Source organism: Girardinichthys multiradiatus, chromosome 2 (assembly GCF_021462225.1).
Source record: "Girardinichthys multiradiatus isolate DD_20200921_A chromosome 2, DD_fGirMul_XY1, whole genome shotgun sequence".
Classification (NCBI taxonomy): domain Eukaryota; kingdom Metazoa; phylum Chordata; class Actinopteri; order Cyprinodontiformes; family Goodeidae; genus Girardinichthys; species Girardinichthys multiradiatus.
In genome coordinates this window covers 31,674,766-31,699,395 of record NC_061795.1, presented here as the reverse complement: position 1 = coordinate 31,699,395, position 24,630 = coordinate 31,674,766, and the positions used below count along the sequence as shown (strand labels likewise).

Genomic DNA, 24,630 nt, shown 5'->3' with positions numbered 1-24,630 from the left:
TAAGCTTGGTGTGGAGAAACTTGACTGGCCTTCACAGAGTCCTGACCTCAACTTTCTTGAACACCTTTGGGATGAATTAGAGTGGAGGCTGCAATCCTACAGGGGTTGGACAATGAAACTGAAACACCTGTCATTTTAGTGTGGGAGGTTTCATGGCTAAATTGGACCAGCCTGGTAGCCAGTCTTCATTGATTGCACATTGCACCAGTAAGAGCAGAGTGTGAAGGTTCAATTAGCAGGGTAAGAGCACAGTTTTGCTCAAAATATTGAAATGCACACAACATTATGGGTGACATACCAGAGTTCAAAAGAGGACAAATTGTTGGTGCATGTCTTGCTGGCGCATCTGTGACCAAGACAGAAAGTCTTTGTGATGTATCAAGAGCCACGGTATCCAGGGTAATGTCAGCATACCACCAAGAAGGACGAATCACATCCAACAGGATTAACTGTGGATGCAAGAGGAAGCTGTCTGAAAGGGATGTTTGGGTGCTAAACCGGATTGTATGCAAAAAACATAAAACCACGGCTGCCCAAATCACGACAGAATTAAATGTGCATCTCAACTCTCCTGTTTCCACCAGAACTGTCTGTCTGGAGCTCCACAGGGTCAATATACACGGCCGGGCTGCTATAGCTAAACCTTTGGTTACTCATGCCAATGCCAAACGTCGGTTTCAATGGTGCAAGGAGTGCAAATCTTGGGCTGTGGACAATGTGAAACATGTATTGTTCTCTGATGAGTCCACCTTTACTGTTTTCCCCACATCCGGTAGAGTTACGGTGTGGAGACGCCCCAAAGAAGCGTACCACCCAGACTGTTGCATGCCCAGAGTGCAGCATGGGGGTGGGTCAGTGATGGTTTGGGCTGCCATATCATGGCATTCCCTTGGCCCAATACTTGTGCTAGATGGGCGCGTCACTGCCAAGGACTACCGAACCATTCTTGAGGACCATGTGCATCCAATGGTTCAAACATTGTATCCTGAAGGCGGTGCCGTGTATCAGGATGACAATGCACCAATACACACAGGAAGACTGGTGAAAGATTGGTTTGATGAGCATGAAAGTGAAGTTGAACATCTCCCATGGCCTGCACAGTCACCAGATCTAAATATTATTGAGCCACTTTGGGGTGTTTTGGAGGAGCGAGTCAGGAAACGTTTTCCTCCACCAGTATCACGTAGTGACCAGGCCACTATCCTGCAAGAAGAATGGCTTAAAATCCCTCTGACCACTGTGCAGGACTTGTATATGCCATACCCAAGATGAATTGACGCTGTTTTGGCCACAAAAGGAGGCCCTACACCATACTAATAAATTATTGTGGTCTAAAACCAGGTGTTTCAGTTTCATTGTCCAACCCCTGTAGTTGGTCTCATCAAACTATGAACATATCCTAAAACTTGTAAAAGATGTTAACAGAATAGTTTCTATTACTGGGAAGGGTGGGTTCATCAATAAATTGAACCTCATAGACCTTCGCAAGGAGGGCCAGCTGCTGGATCATATGGAAAGTAGAGGGAGTAGAAGGAACAATGTGAATGTAGAAAAAAGTTCACAAGCCGAAGGACTATCTGCAGCCATGTTGTGAAGGATGATTGTGAAGCAAAGCTTTTATTAGAGTTCAGGGGAGAATAAAAAGGTTGGACTTGAGATGAAGTTAGCGTTTTAAGAGCCATCACACACAGACATATCCAGGACAACTACAACTGTAAAATTCCCAGTGTTTTGCTACTCCTGAACCAGAGACAACATTACAAGCATCTTTCCTGGCCTGAGGAGAAAAACCACTGGACTGTCCCTCCGTGGTCCTTTTCATGAGTGAAAGTAAATTTGGTATTTCATTTGAAAAAATAAAATCCAACTTGCTTTTGGTCCAGTGATGTTTCCACAGTCAGTGATTATCTGAGGAGCCATGCAATCAGCTGGTCTTGATCCACAGTGTTTTATCAGGTCCAAAGTAAGTACAGCCATCTACTAGGAAATTTTAGACCACTTCATGCTTCCCTCTGCTGAAAAGCTTTATGGAGATGCTGATTTTATTTTCCAGCAGGACTTGGCACTTGCCCACACTGCTAAAAGTACCAGTAACTACTTTAATGATCATGGCATATGTGTGCTTTATTGGACAGCAAACCCATAGGACCTAAACCCCAGTGGCAATCTATGGGCTATTGTCAAGAGGAAGAAGAGAAACACTAAAGCCAACAATACAGAGCTACTAAAAACTAACATATTACAAACTGTGTGTAATGAATCTGTATAAGTATAAGTTTCACTCTTTAACCTGAATTACTAATAAAGTAATAAATAAACGTTTTAACACTATTCAAATTTATTTAGGCTGCACCTGTACACAAATATGTTGTGCTGAATGTGAACTTTCCTTTTTATTCTTGTACAATTTAATATAAAACAAACCATTTAGGAATGTTGTATTGAACAAAATAACGAATACAATAAATAAAACCTCAAAACGTGAAATATTACAAAGCATTGCATAGGATGAAGTGGGCTTAATTCACAAAACAGTCAGCAGAATGATACACACAAGAGATTTATAGTATCTGACAATAAATAGCATCAGGGCTGTTATAAATCTTTGTCTCGCTTTATGCAGGTCACTACCCAGCAGTATTATATTTTACTCTGATATTGCTTGGACCCTCTTAAATACATACTATCTTTAATGTCTAAACTCATATTGCATTGTTAAATAACCCCACTGTCCTTCACTCAAAGATGTTCTAATGAATTCTATGCCTTTCAGTCCCAACCCTTTGCTGAGTGTGTTTGTAGGTTGTTTTTTTTTTTGTTCATTTTCCATCTCTGTTTAAGCATTAGCAGTCTTCAAGTATATCTTGTCTACCATAGAATAAACTACAGAAAGCTGATAACTGAGAACAATCCCAACATCAGTTATTGTCATAGTTCAATTTAGTGGTGGACCAGAGGTGCAGGACGAGCAGAGACAGTTGATGAGTTAATCATTCTTTTAATGAAGAGAGCCAACTTACAAATGCCGGTGAAGCCTTAACAGGAGATCCAGGTAACAAAGTTCATGAATAATCAGTCCTGGTTTCTGGGTCGCAGCATAACCACAACGTAGCAAGAACAGACAGACTAAATAGACTATGACACCGCGTGGAACAAAGGACAAAGACGAACTTAAATATAGATGAAGGTGGACATGAAACAACAAGGCTGGTGATCAGGGAAAACAGACACAGGTGTGGAACAGGCGTGCGGTAAGACAGAGGGGCAAATGAACTAGATATGGATAACGAGAACATGAGGAGCCCGACAAGACAAACAGTAAACAAACCCAAGGGACCAAAATACAGGAAGATAACAGATCTAATAATACAATAAACAAGAACCTAGGAAATAAAACACCAGAAACGAGGACTCAAGAACTAACCAAACTTAGAACAGCAAAACACCTGACTAAACGTAAACAAATACTGAACCAAAAACACACACTGTGACAGTTATGTGCTCTCTCACTTCTTCCGTGCACTCATTGAGACAAAAGACAGGAGTGAGAGAACAATTGCTGGGGAGAGCTATTTTCTTCTATATGAATGACAAAGGACAAAACTGAAAAATCGAGAAAAGATAAAAAATATATTGCTCCAAGTTAGGTGCAGCTGCACCAGAGCAGAAAATGTCCTACCAGAATAACTTCACACATTTACATGTAGCCTCAGGTGGTGTGAAAATGATTTTCCTGTCCCTTTAGAGTCTGTTGTTGTGAATAACAAGGGATCCCTGTAAGATGTAGCTAAAAGGAAGGTTGGAATTGCTTCAGGATTAGTTTTTTTCAACACCTTGTATCCCAGTTGACTGAGCAATCACAACAAATTAAGGGTGGGGGAAAAAAAACTCAAAAAGAAACTATTGTGCTCATAATTCAATTATTTTAACATTGCTAATGTTGTGATATAATGTTTTCAACTACTTTTTAGATAACCTGCTTAAAACATAGGCCGGAATCAGTGACAGTAAAACTGTTCTTCAGCTTTAGATCTCTCAGCTGTTTTACAGGGAAAGAAAAAAAAAAATGGTAGGTCACAGTAACATCTCAGTTATGATGAGTAAACAAGAGGGAAACAGAAATAGACGCTGGCTGCAGCTCTGCTTTCAATTGTTTAAGTGCTCTTTGATCATAGTTATTTGGCCAGGATCCTCATGCATGTTGCATTCCTAGATACAATCCAACATGGTTCCTTCATGTCATTTGGTGGCACACGTCATTTCCCAGCTGTATATCTAACTGATGGACATTATATTCTCATAAACACTAAGCAAAAAGTGTTTATGACACTTTATTAATTTGTCATTTCAGGCATGCCGCTATGGCCACGTCCAGCACTTGGAACATCTGCTGTTCTATGGAGCTGACATGAGTGCCCAGAATGCATCTGGAAACACCGCCCTACATGTGTGTGCTCTCTACAACCAGGTAACGTTCATTTAGAAACAAAATAACATTTCTGTTTTTGACTTAAATTCTTTAAGAGAAAATGGTGGGTTTCTTTATCTTAGCTTTGTTTTACCTGTGCTTTTGTTTTGCCCACAGGGCAGCAACATGGAGATTATGACCATGTTGTGTCATAAATGGCTTCGTCTTGTGCTCGAGCGTTGCAATGTTGGCTGAACTAAATAATTAAACATATGAGGTCTTTTCCCATTTGGTTTTAGTTATCTAAATTTAATCACATGTTAAATATTTAATGATGCACATGACCAACAGATGAAAACTTGCACTGATTATTTTTAAACAGTGCAAAACACTGCAGAGTTTAATCAGTCCGTTGCTATCGTTACCTTTTTTTGCACTGACCTTTTAATCTGTTTTAGATTTAGTTTCAAGTTCACTACAGTGTCAATTTCTGCTTCATCTAAATGAGATATCCCATAACAATAAACTGGCAAAACATTAAATTCTACAGTTTATTAAAAACAAAAACCCAAATCTAATATATAAAAAAATCATTTATTTTTTGACCTTTGGGTTAATTAAACAGCTTATTATAAGTCAATTAACTGGCATTTAATATGACCACCAGAAGGCAGAAAATTTATCAAAGATGTTTTTGTTTACATTTTATGGCAATATCTGCAATTGTTTTGGCATGAAGCATTTTTTGTGATTTTGTATCACACGATTTCCCAGGTTTTATTTCAAATTGAGAGTATTATGTTTTAGAATGCTGTAGTTGTCTTGAATTCTGACATAAACACGTAATCTTGGTGTAAACATAAAGTTTCTTTAATTGTCCTCATCCTAACACATGTAATTACATTGTGCAAAAACAATTTGTATTGAAATCTTAGGTCATTTAATATATATAAGTTTTAAAATGTTATATTTTGCTGTTGGGTCAAAAAGGGTGATGTGCTGCAACAAAGGTAGAACATCAGTGCCTTGCTCAGAAACCCTAAATTACACTAATCAACGGTGAGTTTTTTTATGCAGTTCTTGTGAAGCCATTATAGCATCAAAAAGAGTGAGTGCAGATTCTGAAATATGAATGAACATGCTCACTATTGACTGAACTACCGTAACAGTAACACTGTAGGGGTTTGAGGTTTGGAGAGGTCTGAAAAACCAAGTGTGCTCTTGTGAAAACCATAAAGGTTTCTATAAAGATTATGACTACTTACTGTGTGGTTTAAGCCTGCTCAATGTGAAGGATGTAACTTGGCACTCTAAAAGATGTCTTTCTGCTGCTTGACTGGGAAAATGTGCTGCTCACTTCATGAACATTAAATGAGCTCTCGCTCACGTGAAAAAGAGAGAGCTTATGAGTGAAAAAATGAGAAATGTTAGTCAATGTGTGTGTGTGTGTGTGTAGGAGATGTATGTGTGTGTTGTGATTTATTTTTTCTTTAGAAGTATGTGCTGCACAGCTAATTTCAGTTGTGATGAATGAACTGCTTCACCTCAACTGGAACACCTCAGTCTCAGGAGCAGTGGGCAGCTTGTGTGTGTTTGATAAGCAGATCATCAATAATTAATACTAACTGTTTGTAAAACATCCACGTGACTCAAGTAGTTGCATGTTTACCATCTCAGTGGAGAGGCAGAGCTTGATCTTGTTTTGCTCATGTTGCCAGGACATACTGTGAATATGTCTTCATCCGCCTTCATTTCATATGTGAATCTGAGGAATATAACATTTTAGCGTGAACATTTGTTTTAAAGGATGAGTTTAAGAGAAAATTAGAGTCAACAGCTCTGTCTGTGGTTGCAGTTTGCCTGTACAAATATCAGGAAGAATGAATGACTAGTTTGAATTTTCACCTCATTGTACTACTTCCTTCGCATCCTGTGTGTTAATGAACCTTGTCGTAGCTCTTGTCAGTCCTCGTTGATGAGAATGACATTTCAGTCAGCTTACCACAGTTCCTGTACCAGTGTAGACTGGCACAGTAGCTGTTGTAAGCTGACTGATCTCAGAAAGCGTGCATCATAGCGGGGTTCCAGTAGGCCTGAAGCAGGCTTGTCTTGGATGATTATCTACAATGACAGAAAGAAAAGGGCTTGCAGGATCGATTGGAAAAGTGGTTGTCCAGTGGCAGAATCAATATATCCATATTGGAGAGAAGAGAGACTGTCAGCAAGAGGGAGAGATAAATAAAAGTGTGAGAGGTTGGATGAATGACAATATAACTTTCAATAATCATCATTAGAATAGGCTAGTGCATGTCCCTCTCCTTGGATCTTTGTGGCTATTAGCATTAACTCAGTGGGCCTGGCAGATGTGCAAGTGAATGAGGACATGGCAGGGGTCTTTTCCTTGGCAGAGAGATCCTTGAGACATGCTTGAAAAGAGTAATTGAGAAGACAGACACAACTGTGGGGAATAGCAGATTAGCGTACAATGACGGGTAAAAAAAAAAGAGTAAAGGGACACAAGACACATAGGTCTGCAATGAAGTCATACACAATCCCATTACAAACCTTTTAGAGGAGGCAACTGTGTTCATAAGCTCTTTGTAAGTGCTGGTTGTAAGTTCATTGTTAAACAGAACTTATGTTCAGTGAGTATTGCTTTATTGTTTAAGATTCAATAAATCCTCAAATGTGTAAACATGGCACTGAGGGACACCGTATGTTGCCTTTTGTCTATATATTATATAAATGTGACTGGAAAACAAAAGGTGAAACATAGTACACTCAGATACATCGATTGGTGTCTAAATATGGTTAAAATGTTGTTTTTGGTTCTCATAAGGCCTGATTTTCAACATCTGTTTGTTAATTTAGACAGATCAAATATACAGGTCCTTCTCAAAAAATTTGCATATTGTGATAAAGTTCATTATTTTCCATAATGTCATAATGAAAATTTAACATTCATATATTTTAGATTCATTGCACACTAACTGAAATATGTCAGGTCTTTTATTGTCTTAATACGGATACAGCTCATGAAAACCCAAAATTCCTATCTCACAAAATTAGCAAATTTCTTCCGACCAATAAAAGAAAAGTGTTTTTAATACAAAAAACGTCAACCTTCAAATGATCATGTACAGTTATGCACTCAATACTTGGTCGGGAATCCTTTGGCAGAAATGACTGCTTCAATGCGGCATGGCATGGAGGCAATCAGCCTGTGGCACTGCTGAGGTCTTATGGAGGCCCAGGATGCTTCGATAGCGGCCTTTAGCTCATCCAGAGTGTTGGGTCTTGAGTCTCTCAACGTTCTCTTCACAATATCCCACAGATTCTCTATGGGGTTCAGGTCAGGAGAGTTGGCAGGCCAATTGAGCACAGTGATACCATGGTCAGTAAACCATTTACCAGTGGTTTTGGCACTGTGAGCAGGTGCCAGGTCATGCTGAAAAATGAAATCTTCATCTCCATAAAGCTTTTCAGCAGATGGAAGCATGAAGTGCTCCAAAATCTCCTGATAGCTAGCTGCATTGACCCTGCCCTTGATAAAACACAGTGGACCAACACCAGCAGCTGACACGGCACCCCAGACCATCACTGACTGTGGGTACTTGACACTGGACTTCTGGCATTTTGGCATTTCCTTCTCCCCAGTCTTCCTCCAGACTCTGGCACCTTGATTTCCGAATGACATGCAGAATTTGCTTTAATCCGAAAAAAGTACTTTGGACCACTGAGCAACAGTCCAGTGCTGCTTCTCTGTAGCCCAGGTCAGGCGCTTCTGCCGCTGTTTCTGGTTCAAAAGTGTCTTGACCTGGGGAATGCGGCACCTGTAGCCCATTTCCTGCACACGCCTGTGCACGGTGGCTCTGGATGTTTCTACTCCAGACTCAGTCAACTGCTTCCGCAGGTCCCCCAAGGTCTGGAATCGGCCCTTCTCCACAATCTTCCTCAGGGTCCGGTCACCTCTTCTCATCTTAGTGTCCTTGAGCAAGGCCCGGTGGTGCCAATTGTATGGCAGCCTCACTTCTGTCAGTCTGCCCCAGGTTAGCTGTGGCTACATCGTAGCTCACCACTGTCAGTGTGAATGATGTGTGTATGAATGGGTGAATGACTGACTGTAGTGTAAGGCCCTTTGGGGTATCTGGGGACTTGATAAAGCGCTATGCAAGTGCAGGCCATTTACCATATTCCTAAGTTATGCATATATTACATTGTAAAAGCATTCATTCCCTTTAAACATTTTGTTACATTAAAACCCCAAACCTATGTATTTTATGCAATGAACCAACAAAAGTAGGTTAACTGTAAAACTGAAGGAAACTTATACCTAGTTTTACAAATATTTAACAACTTAGAATCTTGCCCCTTGACTCAAAACCAGTGAAAACAATTGCCCTTAGAAGTCACCTAATTAGTAAATTGTCTTCTCAAAACCTTATATCTTGAAAAAGGTAAATATTTTTGTCACTCATTTTTGAAAGTGAAACCCATATAGTAACATATAAAACTATGTCTATATTGCACAAAGCTAAACATGAGTTAGTTAAAAAAAACACTCTGCATTCTGTACTGTTCCTTAGTTTAACCTTATTTATTTTACTGTGTAGGGGTTAGGAGAAACAACTACAAAACAACACTGCAGACATTAATCATACTTTAGAGCATTGAAAGTAATTAACAAGGCTCGGTACCTGGATCATACTAACCCACTATTTATACAATCAAAATGATTAAAACTTACACACACAGGTAACCTACAAATAGCTCTAATTATGTATAAAGCCAAAAACAACCTGCTGCCAGAACATATTCAGGAGAAGGAAAAGAGTTTATGAGTTAAGAGGTATATGTCAATGTCAAACACAGATGATTATAACAACAAGTAAATGTTTCTCTATCTCTGTCTGGGGGGTGAAGCTTTGGAACTGGATGTGAAGCTTCAGCAATGTGCAAACATGAAACATGTTATTACTATCATGGAATACATGTTATTACATTTTATTTGGTCAGTTTTTTTTTTTTTCTTTTTCACTTTTTTTTCTGTTGTTTTGAATTACAAACTTTGTATAAAATTAATGTATGTTTTCCTAATGAATAGGAAGTGATAGGAATAATGCAAGCGAAGGGTTGGGTTAAAATAAATGTATACAACTGTCCACCTCTTCAAACATGTGAATATTGTATATTTGTAAATGTTGCTGTTATTATAATTTTTTTTAATGAAGTATAGTATATATAGATTCATTACACATAGAGTGAAACATTTCAAGCTTTTATTTTTTTGTAATTTTGATGATTATGGCTTACAGATAATGACAACTCCAAATCATGTGTATTAGAAAGTTAGAATATTTTGTAACAGCAACTTTTAAAAAAAGCATTTGTAATGTACAAATGTTATGTAATGGCCACATTACCTCCAACACAATCATGGAGAAGACTGCTGACTTGACAGATGTCCAGATTGCAATCACTGACACCCTCCACAAGGAGCATGAGCCAAAAAAGGCATTGCTAAAGGAGCTGGTTGTTCACAGAGTGCTGTATCAAAGCATATTCATAGAAAGTTAAGTGGAAGGAAAAGTGTGGTAGGAAACGGTGCACCAGAAAGTCACTGTTCAAAGAATTCCAAGTGCTATCTTGTTTTCAGTTTACAATAAGCCATGCAAGGGAAACAACAAACATGTGGAAGAAGTGATCTGGTCAGATGAGACCAAAATTGTGTTTTTTGGCCTACATACCAAACGCAATGTGTGGCAGAAACTTAATACTATAACCTGAACACACCATCGCCACATTATGGTGGCAGCATCTTACTGTAAGGATAGGCATGCCACTAGATGGAAATTTAGCATTGTGGTTATTGTAAGGAAATTGATCATGATTAGCAATATTATTAGTTTCGTTAAAAAGAGTTTAAAAAGTGTTATTACAGGCTAAATCAAGTTTGCCCTACTCCAGTACTCCAGAGCTTCCATCCTTCAACTTTTATAAGGCATTTATTTTCCAACAAGCCTGTGTCAATGAAATGGTTCATTACCAGGCCTCTGCAGCACAGAAAGACTTGTCAATAAGGAAAATCAACAATTTCATTCAGGTGTTTTATAGAAGGGATGCATCTAAAAGTTTCAGGAGAGTAGCTCTTAAGGTTTGAACTTGGACATCTCTGTGCAAAAGGTAATCCAAGAGTGAAGACAGCAGCAAATGTTTTTAAATATTATTATTATATATGAACAGATTTGACAGCTGCCATTTTTTTGAATGCCATCACAGACAAATCCATGTACAGACCAAACAAAAAGTACCCAATTTTTTTTACAAGCAACGTATTTTTTTCCTTCTTCATGCAGTGAATTCAAAGAATCTTTAAAAAGCTTTCCTCATGCAGGTTTGAAGTTCAAATTATAGGTACATTCAATACTTGGTGCTCTTTGTTGGTTAAAATATCCCTGTTTACCTGAAAGTCCGAGACAGTGCGCTCAAAAACTTGAGTTTTTTATCTTTGTTTATCACATATGGATTTCATGGTCATTTTACTGCAATTATCATTCAAACCAATCATTTCGTCCCTTATGGGGATTATTCTCTTCAATAGCGACAATTCTGGAAAAAGACCTGGTAAAGAAGAAGAAACAGAACTGAGACTGGGGCAGATATTCACTTTCCAACAGGACACTGACCCTAAACATGCAGCCAGAGCTACAATGCAATGGTTTAGATTAATGCACTTACATAAGATAGAATGGTCATCAAAGTTTAAAACTAAATTCAATTGAGAATATGGGACAAGAAGAAATTTAAAGTTTACAGATTCTATCTACGCTGACATTCAGCTATTTGATAAAAAAATAAAAAAAACTAATCTTCCAGATGTGCCAAGCTGGTAGAGGCATACAGTATAGCTGTTATTGTTTTGTATATTGAATTATGAGCCAAATACATGCCATGCTTTTAGGATTTTAATTTGTAAAAAAATGTTGAAAACTATATATTCTTTTCTATTCACTTTTACATTTTTCACTTTACAATTATGCACTACTTTGTTCCCAGTAAAACACATGAGCCCTGATCTTCAAAAGGTTTGTGTGTACAAAACCACACGCCAACCTGTTTACGTCCACAAAGCTGATCTACAAACGAGGTGCAAATCGGATCGGTGTGTAAAATCAGCGGAAAAGCGGTCCCAAACTTCTTAGCATGTCTGTCTTCATTATTATGCAAAACATATGATAATGACCCAAATGCTCAAATTGATGGGAGGGGGATATGCAAGTGTCATCTCTTATTACCTCACTGTGATTAATTAATAAACCAGAAAAGGATTGCGGATGCTTTTTTATTTAGCATGTTTGAAATGCAGGTACTAAAAGGCACACAAAAATGTCTGCTGTCACTTTGGCCGGAAGGAGACATAGATAGAATGACAAATGTGGAGAGAGAGAATCGTCTGTACAAGTGTCAACAGGTTTAGGTTGTCAAAAACAAAATTAATAAAATTAGATGAGAATAGACGATTCTTTGTAGGATTATCTAAGGTTTGATTTAAAGCCAAACAAACAAAAGCCATGATATCTCTCCTGAGATAAAACTCTTTGCAACACTTTTGTTCTTGCATCTGAATCATTCCAGCACACCATCGCTGTCAGTGAGATCATCTGCTGCTCAAACACACACAAACCTGTTCATGCAGAGGTGCGCACATAACTGATCAAGCGCGCACAGCCTAACTGTAATTGCACATCATGCAAAGAACCCATTGTGGTTTGATGTTGATAATATAATTAATATGAAAGATATAAAGACATTTTAAGGCAGATCCAATCCTTCATTTGCAAACTGGATGCTAAAATTACTTTTTAGCAGGTGAAAAAGCACAATTTTAAGGTGGCCTGTTCCATGTGGTGAGAAAGAGTGTTTCTCACCACATGGAATTGGTGGTAAGATTTATTTTTTGTACAAGCAATTTTACGCCCCTTATTTGGGATCTTTGAAGATCAGGCTCATGGAAGTTTGTGGCTGTATTGTGACAAAAAGTGTAAAGATTTTGCGGTACGGATACTTTTGTACAAATGTGCAATTACCTCTTCAGTTAATGCTTAAAAGGTCTAAACTTCATAAGTTATTTGAATTGAAAGTTGAGTATTTATGTATAATTTATTAAACTTAATTTATGAATACTTATTTTTACATTACTTTCTGTGTATGTTGGCACTCTGGTCTTTGAACAGATCAGCTCAGGGTACACTCACTCTCAAAAACACAAAGTCCATGCATTTTCTGTGAAGAGGGTGCTCCAGTGAACCTTGTGTTAGTTTGACATGCCTCGCTTGATAATTTAAACCACATGGATGTTACTAAGTGAACCAAATGTTCAGTCAATTTGTACATGCACGCTCTTAAGCGTAACTCAGCGTTGACAGGAGTCACCAGACTGCTGATTGTTGTGAAAGCCTAGTCCTAACACTGCTCTTCGTGTTAAATTACATATCGACCCTCAGTCAGCAGGCATATGAATACCCAACCCTTTCTGTCTACAATTAGGCTCCTTTGTCAGGAGGCAATGCTCATTTACACAAAAACAGCCTTTAGGAATTGCCCTCAGTGGATAATCTGTTTATAGATGGCCTTGTGCAAATTCTTTCATATGTTGATTACAGTCATTTTATACATGCATACTTTCATGCTAAACTGTTTTGGATTGTACTATAAAGCATCGGTCAACAATTAGGTGCAGTATAACAGTTTAAGACTCTGATTCTAGTTTTCTGCAGAGAGAAAACGTGCACCATGGATAAAAAGCCGATGTACTCGAGTTTAATTGGACATCACTCAGTGGCTAACTAACTGTGTTGAATGGGGCTTTACATTCCTTGATTAGATCGTTCAAAATCGAAAATCTAGCTTCCTTGTTAACTACATTTGAATCAGAAGCATAATAAACGTGTGTTCACAGCTGCAGAAGTAAGAAATGTTCCTCTACTCCTGGCATTTCTAATCAATATGTAGTAACTTGTTGACAATGACACAAGCAAAGTATTATAGCCTATAATTTGCCATGCCACTTCAGAGTCTGTTGTTTTACTTCCATCTATTTTGCAAGCTCTTACAGCTATATACGTTTATAAAGATACCATCTTCTTTACTCCACCACTTTTGTCAGAGTCATTTTTAAACAGTGGTCTAAGCCAGTTTCCTTTTGGTGGAGATTCAAGAGGTTGATAGTAATGCTGCTCAAAGACAGTAATACTCACAATACTGTCACGGTATATGTCTGCAAATGACAATGCTCTTGTGATATGCAACTTTTTAAAGCCATTTACACTGTGCAGGTTTTGTGTTTCGAACATTTTTATAACTGTAATTATAATCATAAACAATAATGATCATAGGCATGTCCTAAGAATAACAAGAATAATAAAGAGAAGTCAAAAGATACACCCAAGAAAAAAACATCTTTAAATCGTGACACTGTAGACATTTTTGACATATAACGGATACAGCCATTAGGAGTTGCTCTGGTTAACATGCAGTGAATACTGTGTCGTGTATGTGTTATCTGATGTATATATCTTTACTGCTCCAGCTGTGATATTCAAACACATAAATCTCTGTTGTTTAGGATAGCTGTGCACGTGTTCTGCTTTTCCGAGGAGCAAATAAAGAGATAAAGAACTACAACAGCCAGACTGCTTTTCAGGTATGTGGGGTATGTACTAATAGCTGCATGTTTAACTGTATGAAAATACATGGATTTAATTTTTCAAAAAGGCAGATTTGTCTTAATGTATTGAGTTGCTTACCTTTTATTTTAATAAAAGACAGAATATGTACATATACTTTTTTATATGTATGAAACATTATCAGACATACAAATTTAACATACGCTTAATACAACAAACTGCTACACCTGCTAAAAAACAATGGAACAAAAAAAGAGTATGTGCTTAGATTTGTTTTCTGTCACTTAAATATTCTCTTTATTTGCAATGTTGTTTTCTTCCATTAGGTGGCTATTATAGCAGGAAACTTTGACCTGGCAGAAATCATTAAGGTCCACAAAGCATCAGATGTTGGTAAGTTGAGAGCAGAACTAATTTTACTTGACTTGAATAAATCTTGGACTGAACTCTGAATGTCAATGAATGTATGGAACTGATAAGAGTTTAAATGTAGTTTAGAGAATATAAAAAGGGAAGAAAGATGATATTGGATCCCTGATGGGTTAAGCAGTTTCTCTGTGAAATAACATACAGGAGAATTGTGCCATCTGGTGTGGACAGCTTGTAATGCCCCACTCCAAAACAAATATTTCTAATTAGTTTTTCCTTCGTACGCAACAAGCCTAGGTAACAACCAAAGTAAAATTGTAATCACATATAAAGGTTAGATGTTACTGTCAACATCCCCACCTTTCTCAGCAAGTCCGGAAAATTGTTGAAGAAGCTTGAATTGATATTATTTTATTTATTTTTCTCACTGAATTATAAAAATTGAATACTTATGCATATAAAAAGTCCCAATTTCCTATTACCTGTAGTTTTATTATAATATCGTATCTTTCATTAATCAACTTGAATTTATCATTTATTGTACTTCTTAGTTAGAAACATATGCATAATTTACAGTCCCTTGCAGAACTAATATTGTGCCCTGAACTTTTTCAGTTTGCCACATTACAACCATAACCCTTAATGCATTTTTTGGGATGATTAAAAGTGATAGACCAACACAAGGTAGCATAGAATTGTAAAGTAGAAGCTAAACAATACATGTTTTTTAGAAAAAATAAAAACCTAATTAATATATAGAGCTCTGTGTGTAATTTAATCTGAGTAAAATCTAGGCCTCAGAGGTTTGTTAGAGAGCAACAGAGAACAAACATTATCATCTAGACCAAGGAGCATACCAGACAGCTCAGGGAGAAAGTTGTTGAGAAATTTAAAGCAGGTTTAAAGGTTAAAAGGTTTAAAGGTATTATGTCAGGCTAAACAGAGCACTGTTCAATCTTTCATCCTAAAATAGAAGGAGTATTGGGCAACTTCAGATCTACCAAGACAGGCTTGGCTTACAACCAAAAGTGACAAGCCAATGACAGCATTAATCAGAGAAGCAGCTAGGAGGCCCATGGTAACAGCTCCACAGCTCAGGTGGGGAAATCTGTTGATGGGACAATTATTTGGTGTTTACTCCATACATCTGACTTGTATTAGTAGAATTACAAAGCTTTTGTTGCATTCATATGAAGTCCAGTTTGAGTGAAGCCATCCAGTGGACACATCAAATGTGTAAGAAGGTACTCTGCTCAATTCAGAACAAAAACAAACTTTTTGGCCTACATGCAAAACGTCATATGTGGCAGAACAATACACATATCCATAGCTGAACGCTCACAGAAACATTCCCAAAATGAAATTGCTGCGAAAGGTGGTTCTTAAAGTTACTGACTCAGGGGATGAAGGCTCATCCCATGTTTCTGTTTTTCATTTGTTGTATGTTTGAAAAGCCTATATAATTTTTAGCTTCATAGTTATGTACTATTTTGTATTGATCCATCACGTAAAATGCTAATAAAATACATAGAAGTTTGTGATTATAAAAAGACTAAATGTGGAAAACTGTAAGGGTATGAATACTTTTACTGTATATTTGCCCTCTCATTTCCAGATGTTTGTAAATTGATTTAAGAAACTTCAAATAAATATTATTTAACTTTAAGGTGTAAAGTTGTTTTTGCCATCAAAGCATTTATTTATATCTGCAGAATGTGATAATAATGTATTTCTGTTTAGCCCACGGTTTGCCTCTTTTCCTTTTTAGTGCCTTTCAGGGAGACCCCTTCCTACACCCACCGTCGACGTGTTGTGACTGGCACCCTGCCCTCACCACGTTCCTTGCTACGCTCTGCGAGTGACAATAACCTGAATGGTGACCATGATCACATCCACCCTCAGCGCCCTCGAGAATCCCGGGGCCGCCCTGGTCACTCCCCTGTCCCCTCACTGCGCAGTCTCCCAGCTTTTGGGCAGCAGCACAGCAGCCTCGGAGAAGTAAGGATGTTGAAAAGGTTTTTTTAAAGCAACAGTAATGTCTTTAAAGTAGTCTGTTTGTGTTATTTGTCGTTATTTACTCCATCATGTAGTAATCTTTTCTCCTTCTGCTTTATGTCAGGGTCGTCATGGAGATATCCCTGACAGCAGTCTCCAGAGTACTGGCAGCTCCAGATCCTCCCATTCCCGCTCACCATCTTTACATCACATGCATGAAGAGGACAAGCCAGTCCCCAGACGTTCCCATAGCCATGGCTACCCTCATGGACATGGTCCTCGTGGAAGACTCAGGTGTGTAACAATCACCTCTGCCCAGTTCACTTGTTATTTCCAGTTATACTCAACAGCATTTACTTTTAACTTTAGCATTTACTAACTAACTTTTTCATCTCATCTGTAATTCATCTCACCCTAGCCTGTTTTTTCACGTATTCACGCTCATAGATAATTTGTGACTGCCCTTTTCATTATGTTCTTACTTTGATTTTTAAACCATGTTACAAAAAGCCAAGTGTCCCATGTGATGTGTCTGAGTCACTTGTTAGTCACTGGTAGGATTGCACATTATTCCATCTGCTCCAGTCAGCTATTGGGAATAACCATGACAAGAAAAATGCCTGTGGTATTACTGTATTGTGTAAGGATTACTAGATATCCCATATTAGATGCAAGGCATGATGGGAGTTAGAGGTATTGTAGATGAGACATGCGATGAGAGGTTCCTGATTAAAGATTACGTGTTGCACACAGCTTGAATTGAGTACTCATTCAAAGTAACAACACAACACAGCCAGTATGCAATCTTGATTTAATCATCAGACATTTGCATACAGAATTCTATTTTCCATTACAATTCTTCTGTAAAAGTCAACAACACAAAGCTTGAACCCTAAAGATGTTTATGAATTGGTATTGGCTTTATAGTAATAGACTTAACACAAGTAATTAATAGATTTGCTGATTCAATTTTGTAGAACTTTTGTATGGTCCATGCTTCAGGGTATTTGGGTATGATCACAGGCATATGCATGGCATGTGTATACCATGGTCCTGTTTGTTTAGCAAGCTAAGCTGAGGTGAATTGTTTGTTTTGCCGAAACGATATAAAAAACTAATATAACCGGAATCCCATTTTAAAGTATTACTATGTATAAATAGACATATTCACACAACACTGCTTTCACAGGGCTGTGCATGTTGAAAGGGGCTTCTCCATTGGGACAAACGTTAGTCTGCCAGTATGTTTGGATCTTTAGATGGAATTTTATCTGTTGAAGAAAAATATGGACCAAAAAGCAAAAGTGCATCAATGAATGGGTTAAAACATTAATATTTCCGACTTGTTCAGCCCTAAAATATAAAAATTTATAAATTTTAGTCTGTAGTACAACTTTACTTTTGTTTACTTTCTTTTTACTTTACTTCATCATGCCACTGCAATGTACTTTTTAATGTTTTTTGTCACTGCAAAGTGCTATTTTCATCATGTAAAGCACTTTGAATTGTCTTGTTGCTGAAATGTGCTATATAATTAAACGTGCCTTGCCAAAGAAAAAATTATAAATTGATAATTAGTTCAGTAACGTGTAAAATATTGTCTTAGGTCATGAGAGATTGCCTATATGCAGCAGCTAACTAGTATATAAGTTGAAAGGACTGTTGTCTGACGGCAGTTTCGATGAAGCTAGCCCCCTGCTCTGATAGATCCTTTAAAGACTTTCTGTCTTACATGTACGTGCATTTTACCATTATTTAATTTGTTAAAGATTTACATAGAGTGGTTCTAGACTACATATATCAGGGGGCAGTGTGGGGTCAGTGTTTTTTCATGGGGGCACAAAACAAAAGCATGAAACAAAAAAAAGCCACTAGTGGCTCTGGAGCTGTAGCTTGCAGACCTCTGATTTGACATATCAAAACTGTGATCATATCTCAGTACAGCTGAAGCTAAAAGTTCAACACCTTAATTTTTAATTCATTGTTAAAGTATAAAGTTGTAAAGCTAAAAAATATAATTTGTCCAAGGGACCAATCAGTTACAGTTTCTTTGCCAGCACATATTGTCATGAGAAATTGATTTGGTATTATGTCTTCAGTACAGAGGCCATACCAGGCGCCAGGTCCAGTTCTACAGGGGCACTGATCCTAGGGTGCCAATTCACCCTAGGATCAGTTTGCAATGATTAAAACTGTCATGTTCATAGTTCACCAGCTAAGCACTTGGAACTAAATTTGAACTAACAACATGAAGAAGTTCTTGTTCAGACATAAAATGTTTCATGTAATCAAGTCTTAAAAAATATATAGATCATTATTTCATGCCCTAATGAATGTATTATGTAATTGCATAACAACTGCAACTTGAGCTTTGCTAGGTTAAGTTCCTCCTGTTATGTTTCCTCAAATAAATTGCATTATTATGACTCAATTTCCAATTAAGCTAATGACATTACAACAAGTCCCTGCTTTAGTTTGCAGAAAAAAAAATCAGCCTGAAATTTCAATCCAAATTATTTCCAATATAACTATGACCCTAATTGTTACCACTTTTAATGTATTGAGGTCGGGATTTATTTTTAATAACATTAAATTAACGATACGTTTTTTAGATGAGGGCTTTAGCCTTCCATTGATATTGTTATGTTTAAAGCAAGGCCATAAATATTATCAAAAAACGTTTACTTAACACCCTAAACAAAGACCCTCACACAGGCTCACCACACTCATAAAGCTCTTTATTTGTGCAGCTCTTTTATGCATAAAGTAGTTAAAGTTTTTCCTAAAAGTTTGTTATATCACTCTCTTTGTTCACTCAGTTAAAGAGCACTGTTTAATGACATTAAGGAGAGCTGAGATCAGTTTAAATTAGCCATGTAAAATAAAAACACAAACTTTCCTGTATGTGCTTTTTTGATAACATCGTGCATTGTTTGTAATTCACATTTTGCTGTCCTAGAGTACTCAACAACCTTTTACGTAAAATCCTAAATGTTGGGTTACTTGTCTATACTTTAAACTGCATGGTTTCAAATGAATTTTAATTGTTTTCTGCAATAACAGCCCTGCACAGGACATTTAGAAGCAGATATCCACTTTAATGTTTTTGTTCAATCCAAGGTTGATTGTAGGGAGTCAAAAGAAAATGAGTGAATAAGTGAACAGAAAATGAAGCTTAGCATGGTTACCATATCTGCTGAGTCCAGGGCTAAATGGTCTCCTGCGAACATGAAGCTGAGACCTTGGTCCAACCTTGGCAGTATATAATAAAGAAAGGAGAATCTATATGGAGTCCTAAATGACCAGCTGGTCTCAATAGCCATAACCTGCATCCAAGTGAGAGTTCTGGTGTCCTTGTATTTGTTTTGTGATATTTACCCTCCTTCTGCTTTTGTCACTGTCTGACCTCCTGTTTATGCCAGTGGTAATTCTAGAGGCATTATAGGTACCAGGAGAGTGTGAAATTAGCTTGGCTGGTCAACAGCAGACTCCTGTGAGATCCTGTGGAACTCACTAACGCTTTCTCTTCCCTGTTTGTGTAAAGGGCTTTTAGGGTTCCAAAACTTCAGCTTATTTTAATAAAAAATTACAAAAAGGGGTAATTTGAAACAATAAAGAGAATATGAATAAAGCCACCTACTGTAGAGTTCATTAAACCAGATAAACAACAAATGTTAATAAAAGCACATTAAAGTCTAGACGTTTGGCTATACTAATTAGTCTATCTTGTGAAGTAGACAATAAAATTTGAAATGTTGCCTGGTGTTGAAGTGGTAATGTACAATGTTTTTGCTGATGCCATTATATTTTAATTGGCCACTTAGGCATAGTAATTAATTTCCTAAAAATACTGATTTATTGTATTTACAATGGCTATACATTGAGCTGCACACTTTAGGCCTCCGTTGTATAGCTTTCATTTGATGAATCAGGTGAATTAGTTTGGGACTGTTGTACATATCTTAAAATGTATTTCACAAACTCTTTTTCCATTGCTTCTTTTGCTAGTAGCTTGTCAAAACAAATCTTGTCAAATTGTGAAATGGAGGCATATTATATCTTCTTTACAGCAATACAAGGAAAGTTTTGTTTAATCCAAAACATGGATTTTTCTAGGTGAAATCTAGGTGTTTTCTCACCTCTTCTTTTAAACACTCCTTGCTTCTGGCAGTCTTTGCATTAGTCACATTACAGACTGGTGGCATGAGGGTTATTTGTGCAATCCTAACACAACTAAACAATAAAGAAGAGAGAAATTGAATTAAAGGACCAAAGAACCTGTTAAGTTTAACTGCCTCAGCTTTAACTGTCAACAGTTTAATCACAAAAGATTACACAGGACAATGGTAAATTAGTTACTACTCAACCTACTCTTTTATTATGTCTTTTATGTTTAAGCTCCTCAACCTGTGCGCAGTTGGCAAATTGCAATTCTGTCTCCCAGTAGCTGTTTCCGGGCCATGTGGTGCTTCACCCAGGTTGCCGCTGTTTCAGAAGGCAGCATGAGTCCTCATAATAATAGTAGCACAACTCCAATATCAATGAAGTTAATACGTTGTGTAAAACGTTAGTTAAAACAGAATACAATGATTTGCAAATCCTGTTGAACCTATATGCAATTAAAAGCACTACAGATACAATATATTTAATGTTGAAACTGATAAACTGTATTGTTTTTTTGCAAATATTCACTCATTTTGAATTTGATGCTTGCAACATGTTCCAAGAAGCCTGGGACTGAGGCACTGTGTTTTATCACCTTTTCATTTAACAACACTCATTAAGCATTTGGGAACTGAGGACACTAATTGCCGAAGCTTTGTAGGTGGAAATCTTTCCCATTCTTGCTTCATGTACAACTTCAGTTACTCAGTGGTCTGATGTCTCCGTTGTTATGTTTTGCGCTTCATAATGCGCCACATATTTTTAATGGGAGACGGATGTGGACTGCAGGCAGGCCAGTCTAGTACCCGCACTCTTTTACTATGCAGCCACTCTGTTGTAACACGTGCAGAATGTGGCTTGACATTGTCTTGCTGAAATAAGCAGGAATGTCCATAGAAAAGACGTGGCTTGGATTGCAGTATATGTTGCTCCAAAACTTGTATGTACCTTTCAGCATTAATGGTGCCTTCACAGATGTGCAAGTTACCCATGCCATGGGCACCAGCACACCCCCATACCATCACAGATACTGGCTTTAAACTTTGCTTTAATAACAATATGGATAGTCCTCTTTGGCCCGAAGAACACAAAGTCCATGATTTTCAAAAACAATTTAAAATGTGGACTCTTCAGGCCACAGCACACTTTTCCACTTTGCCTCATTCTATCTCTGATGAGTTCAAGCCCAAAGAAGCTAGCAGCGTTTCTGGGTGTTGTTGATATATGGCTTTCGCTTTGCATGGTAGAGCAGATGTAGTGATGAACAGTGTTAACTGACAATACTTTTCTGAAGTGTTCCTGAGCCCATGTGGTAATATCCGTTACAGAATGATGTCAGTTTTAATGCAGTGCCTCCTGAGGAATTGAAGGTCATGGGCATTCAATGCTGGTTTTCAGCCATGCTGTTTATGTGCAGAGATATCTTCAGATTGACTCAATCTGTTGACGATATTATTGACTGTAGATGATGAAATCCCTAAATTCCTGGCAATTCTGCATTGAGAAATGTTTTTCTTAAACTGTTGTACTATTTGCTCACGCAGTTATTCACAAAGTGGTGAACCTTACCCCCATTCTTGCTTCTGAACAACTGAGCCTTTCAGTGATTCTCCTTTTATACCAACCGTGACAAAAATTGCACGTGCAATAAGTGGGCGTGTTGCATGCAATTTTCAAAGATTGCGTGTGCAATGGATAACTGGTACAAAAGAGGTGCAGACTGCCCCATTTAAACGAGGAAATTGCGTGTGCTACTGGCTTGCTGCTCCTGCTCCTGGAACAAGAGGAAATGTGAACAAAAGCTGTGTTGCTTGAAACATGCATTAGTTGTTGTGCTCCATAATTATGAATGATCCAGTTGCTGATCTTTTCCTTCTGCTCCATTCTGCTCCTTCTTTTATGGACTGTAACAGTTTGTTAACTTTTGTCGCTATTCACAGCAGCAGGTTTGTCATCTCAGCCTCTGCCCTAATGAGTTTATTTCTCCTTTCTGTATATTTGCGCTGGGGGCTTCTGAGTGTGTATTTGCGCATGCAGAAGGCTGAGTTTGAAGTTGTTCTGCAAGCAGATGCTTTATGTTTCTGGTCTGGACGAACCCAGTGAGGCAAAGACTACATCCTGCTTAGCCTTTAATCAGAATGATGGATCACAGGCTATTGCGCAGCAGGGCAGTGCAGTGTCCAAAGTAGCACGCACCCTCTGCCATCAGACAATTGGTGCGCACCCAGGGGAGCTGGTCATAGGAGCACGCACAGCTTGTTAACTGTGTTGCTTAAAAATAGGCCAATCATTATTAACCATAAAAAAGACAAATATATCTGTTAATTAATTTATTAGAGGTTTGCCTCCTTTGAACCTTTAATTCTTTACAGAGACTCTCCGTGTTCTTTTAGTTTTTTAGAGTATGTGTTTGACGAGTTCAGAGTTTATCATAAACAGCCACAATATGTAAGCCTGAATGTAATATTAGCAACTAAAAAAGAGTTTGTTGTAAGGGTTGACTATCTGTATATAATAGCTAATTTTAAAAGACATCACAAAACTGTCCTGCAGAGAATTTAAATTTATGTACATAAAAATATGTTATTTTCCAATTTTTGAACTAAATTAGTTTAGTTTGTTTTGCCAATGTCATAGCGATATACAATGTGTTTGATTGTTTAAATTGTTTTTTGATGACATGAAGTCATTTTTTGCTGTATAAACCTTCCCTTGGCACATGTTCACATTCAAAAAACGTAATCCAACTGATGCAACTACAATTGCTCCGCAATCTTTGCCGTTTTTGCATCCCAGTTAGTACCTGTATTTCAAACATGTTAAATATAGATGCAAAAACCCACAATCCATTTCAGGTTTGATAAATCGCATTGAGGGTGGTAAGGGATTACATTTGCATATCCCCCTCCCATAAATTTCCGCATTTGGGTCATTATCATATGTTTTGCATATTCATGAAGACAAACACGATAAAAACTTTGTGTCTGCTGTTCTGCTGATTTTACACACGCAATTCGATTAGCACCTGGTTTGTAGATCAGCTTTGCGGATGCAAACAGATTTGCTTGTGGTTTTGTACACACAAACCTTTTGAAGATCAGTCTCTTAATAACTTGTCTTCTAAAATATTTAATTGCACAATGGTTGAAAAGGATTTGCAAATCACTGTATTCTGTTTTTATTTACATTTTACATAACATCCCAGCTTCACTGGAATTGGGGTTGTAATAATAATAATAATAATGTCAACTGCACCCCGAATAAGTTTTCTATTGCTTTTTTTCATGTCCATTCAGTCAAACTGAAGTAAGCATCTGCTGATGCTGAAATTTGTTTCTCATTGAAGAGTCCAAACTAACGCTACATTTAAAGGCCATTTGTCTGCCATGTGTCTGTTTGTACATTTCAACCTGGAAAGACTCACACAACAAGAAGACGGTTAAAGAATTTATTAATGAAAGATTATTTATCTGGTGCTCGGACCCTTGAGGAAGACGTAAACGCTGAGGATGAAGTAGATTCGAATAAACGTCTTAGGATTATGATTAGGTACATCTTCCCCCTGGGATCTGATCCTGGTGGTGGCGTAGGCCTTGGTATGGAAGGAGTTGGGAGCCTATGGTGGAGAAGGGGTGGAGGAAGGTCGAAGCTAAGCAGAAAAGCAGTGTTTTCCATGCAGAGGGTTTTTTAAAGTGATGCCCTGGGAGATGATTGGTTGAGGAGGAGTGCGGACCTGCCGTTGATTGGAGCAGCCAGTGAGGAGTGTTTGGACGTGGCAGGGTGGTGAGTCTTCCATGTTGAATTTTCATTTAAACTCCATTTGTCTGTTTTGTGTGACTAGTCACCAAAAGTTAAATCTTTTATCACTGAAAATAGGTTTAAAACACAGTTGAAAAAACACTTGAACCGTCACCTTAACGTGGTGGAGGGGTTTGAGTGCTCAAATGATCCTAGAGGCTATGTTGTCTGGGGCCTAAATGCCCCTGGTAGGGTCTCCCATGGCAAACA

General features: G+C 37.8%; 1 protein-coding gene across 1 annotated transcript in view; it reads left to right on the top strand.

Moving 5' to 3' along the window:
• Nucleotides 1-24,630, top strand: part of shank3a (SH3 and multiple ankyrin repeat domains 3a) — a 229,784-nt gene that overhangs the window by 96,162 nt on the left and 108,992 nt on the right. Inside the window, exons 7-11 of the mRNA XM_047351838.1 lie at nucleotides 4,352-4,468; nucleotides 14,034-14,111; nucleotides 14,421-14,487; nucleotides 16,232-16,461; nucleotides 16,583-16,752. Coding sequence (XP_047207794.1) covers nucleotides 4,352-4,468; nucleotides 14,034-14,111; nucleotides 14,421-14,487; nucleotides 16,232-16,461; nucleotides 16,583-16,752 — 662 coding nt within the window. The remainder of the gene's footprint in view (nucleotides 1-4,351; nucleotides 4,469-14,033; nucleotides 14,112-14,420; nucleotides 14,488-16,231; nucleotides 16,462-16,582; nucleotides 16,753-24,630) is intronic.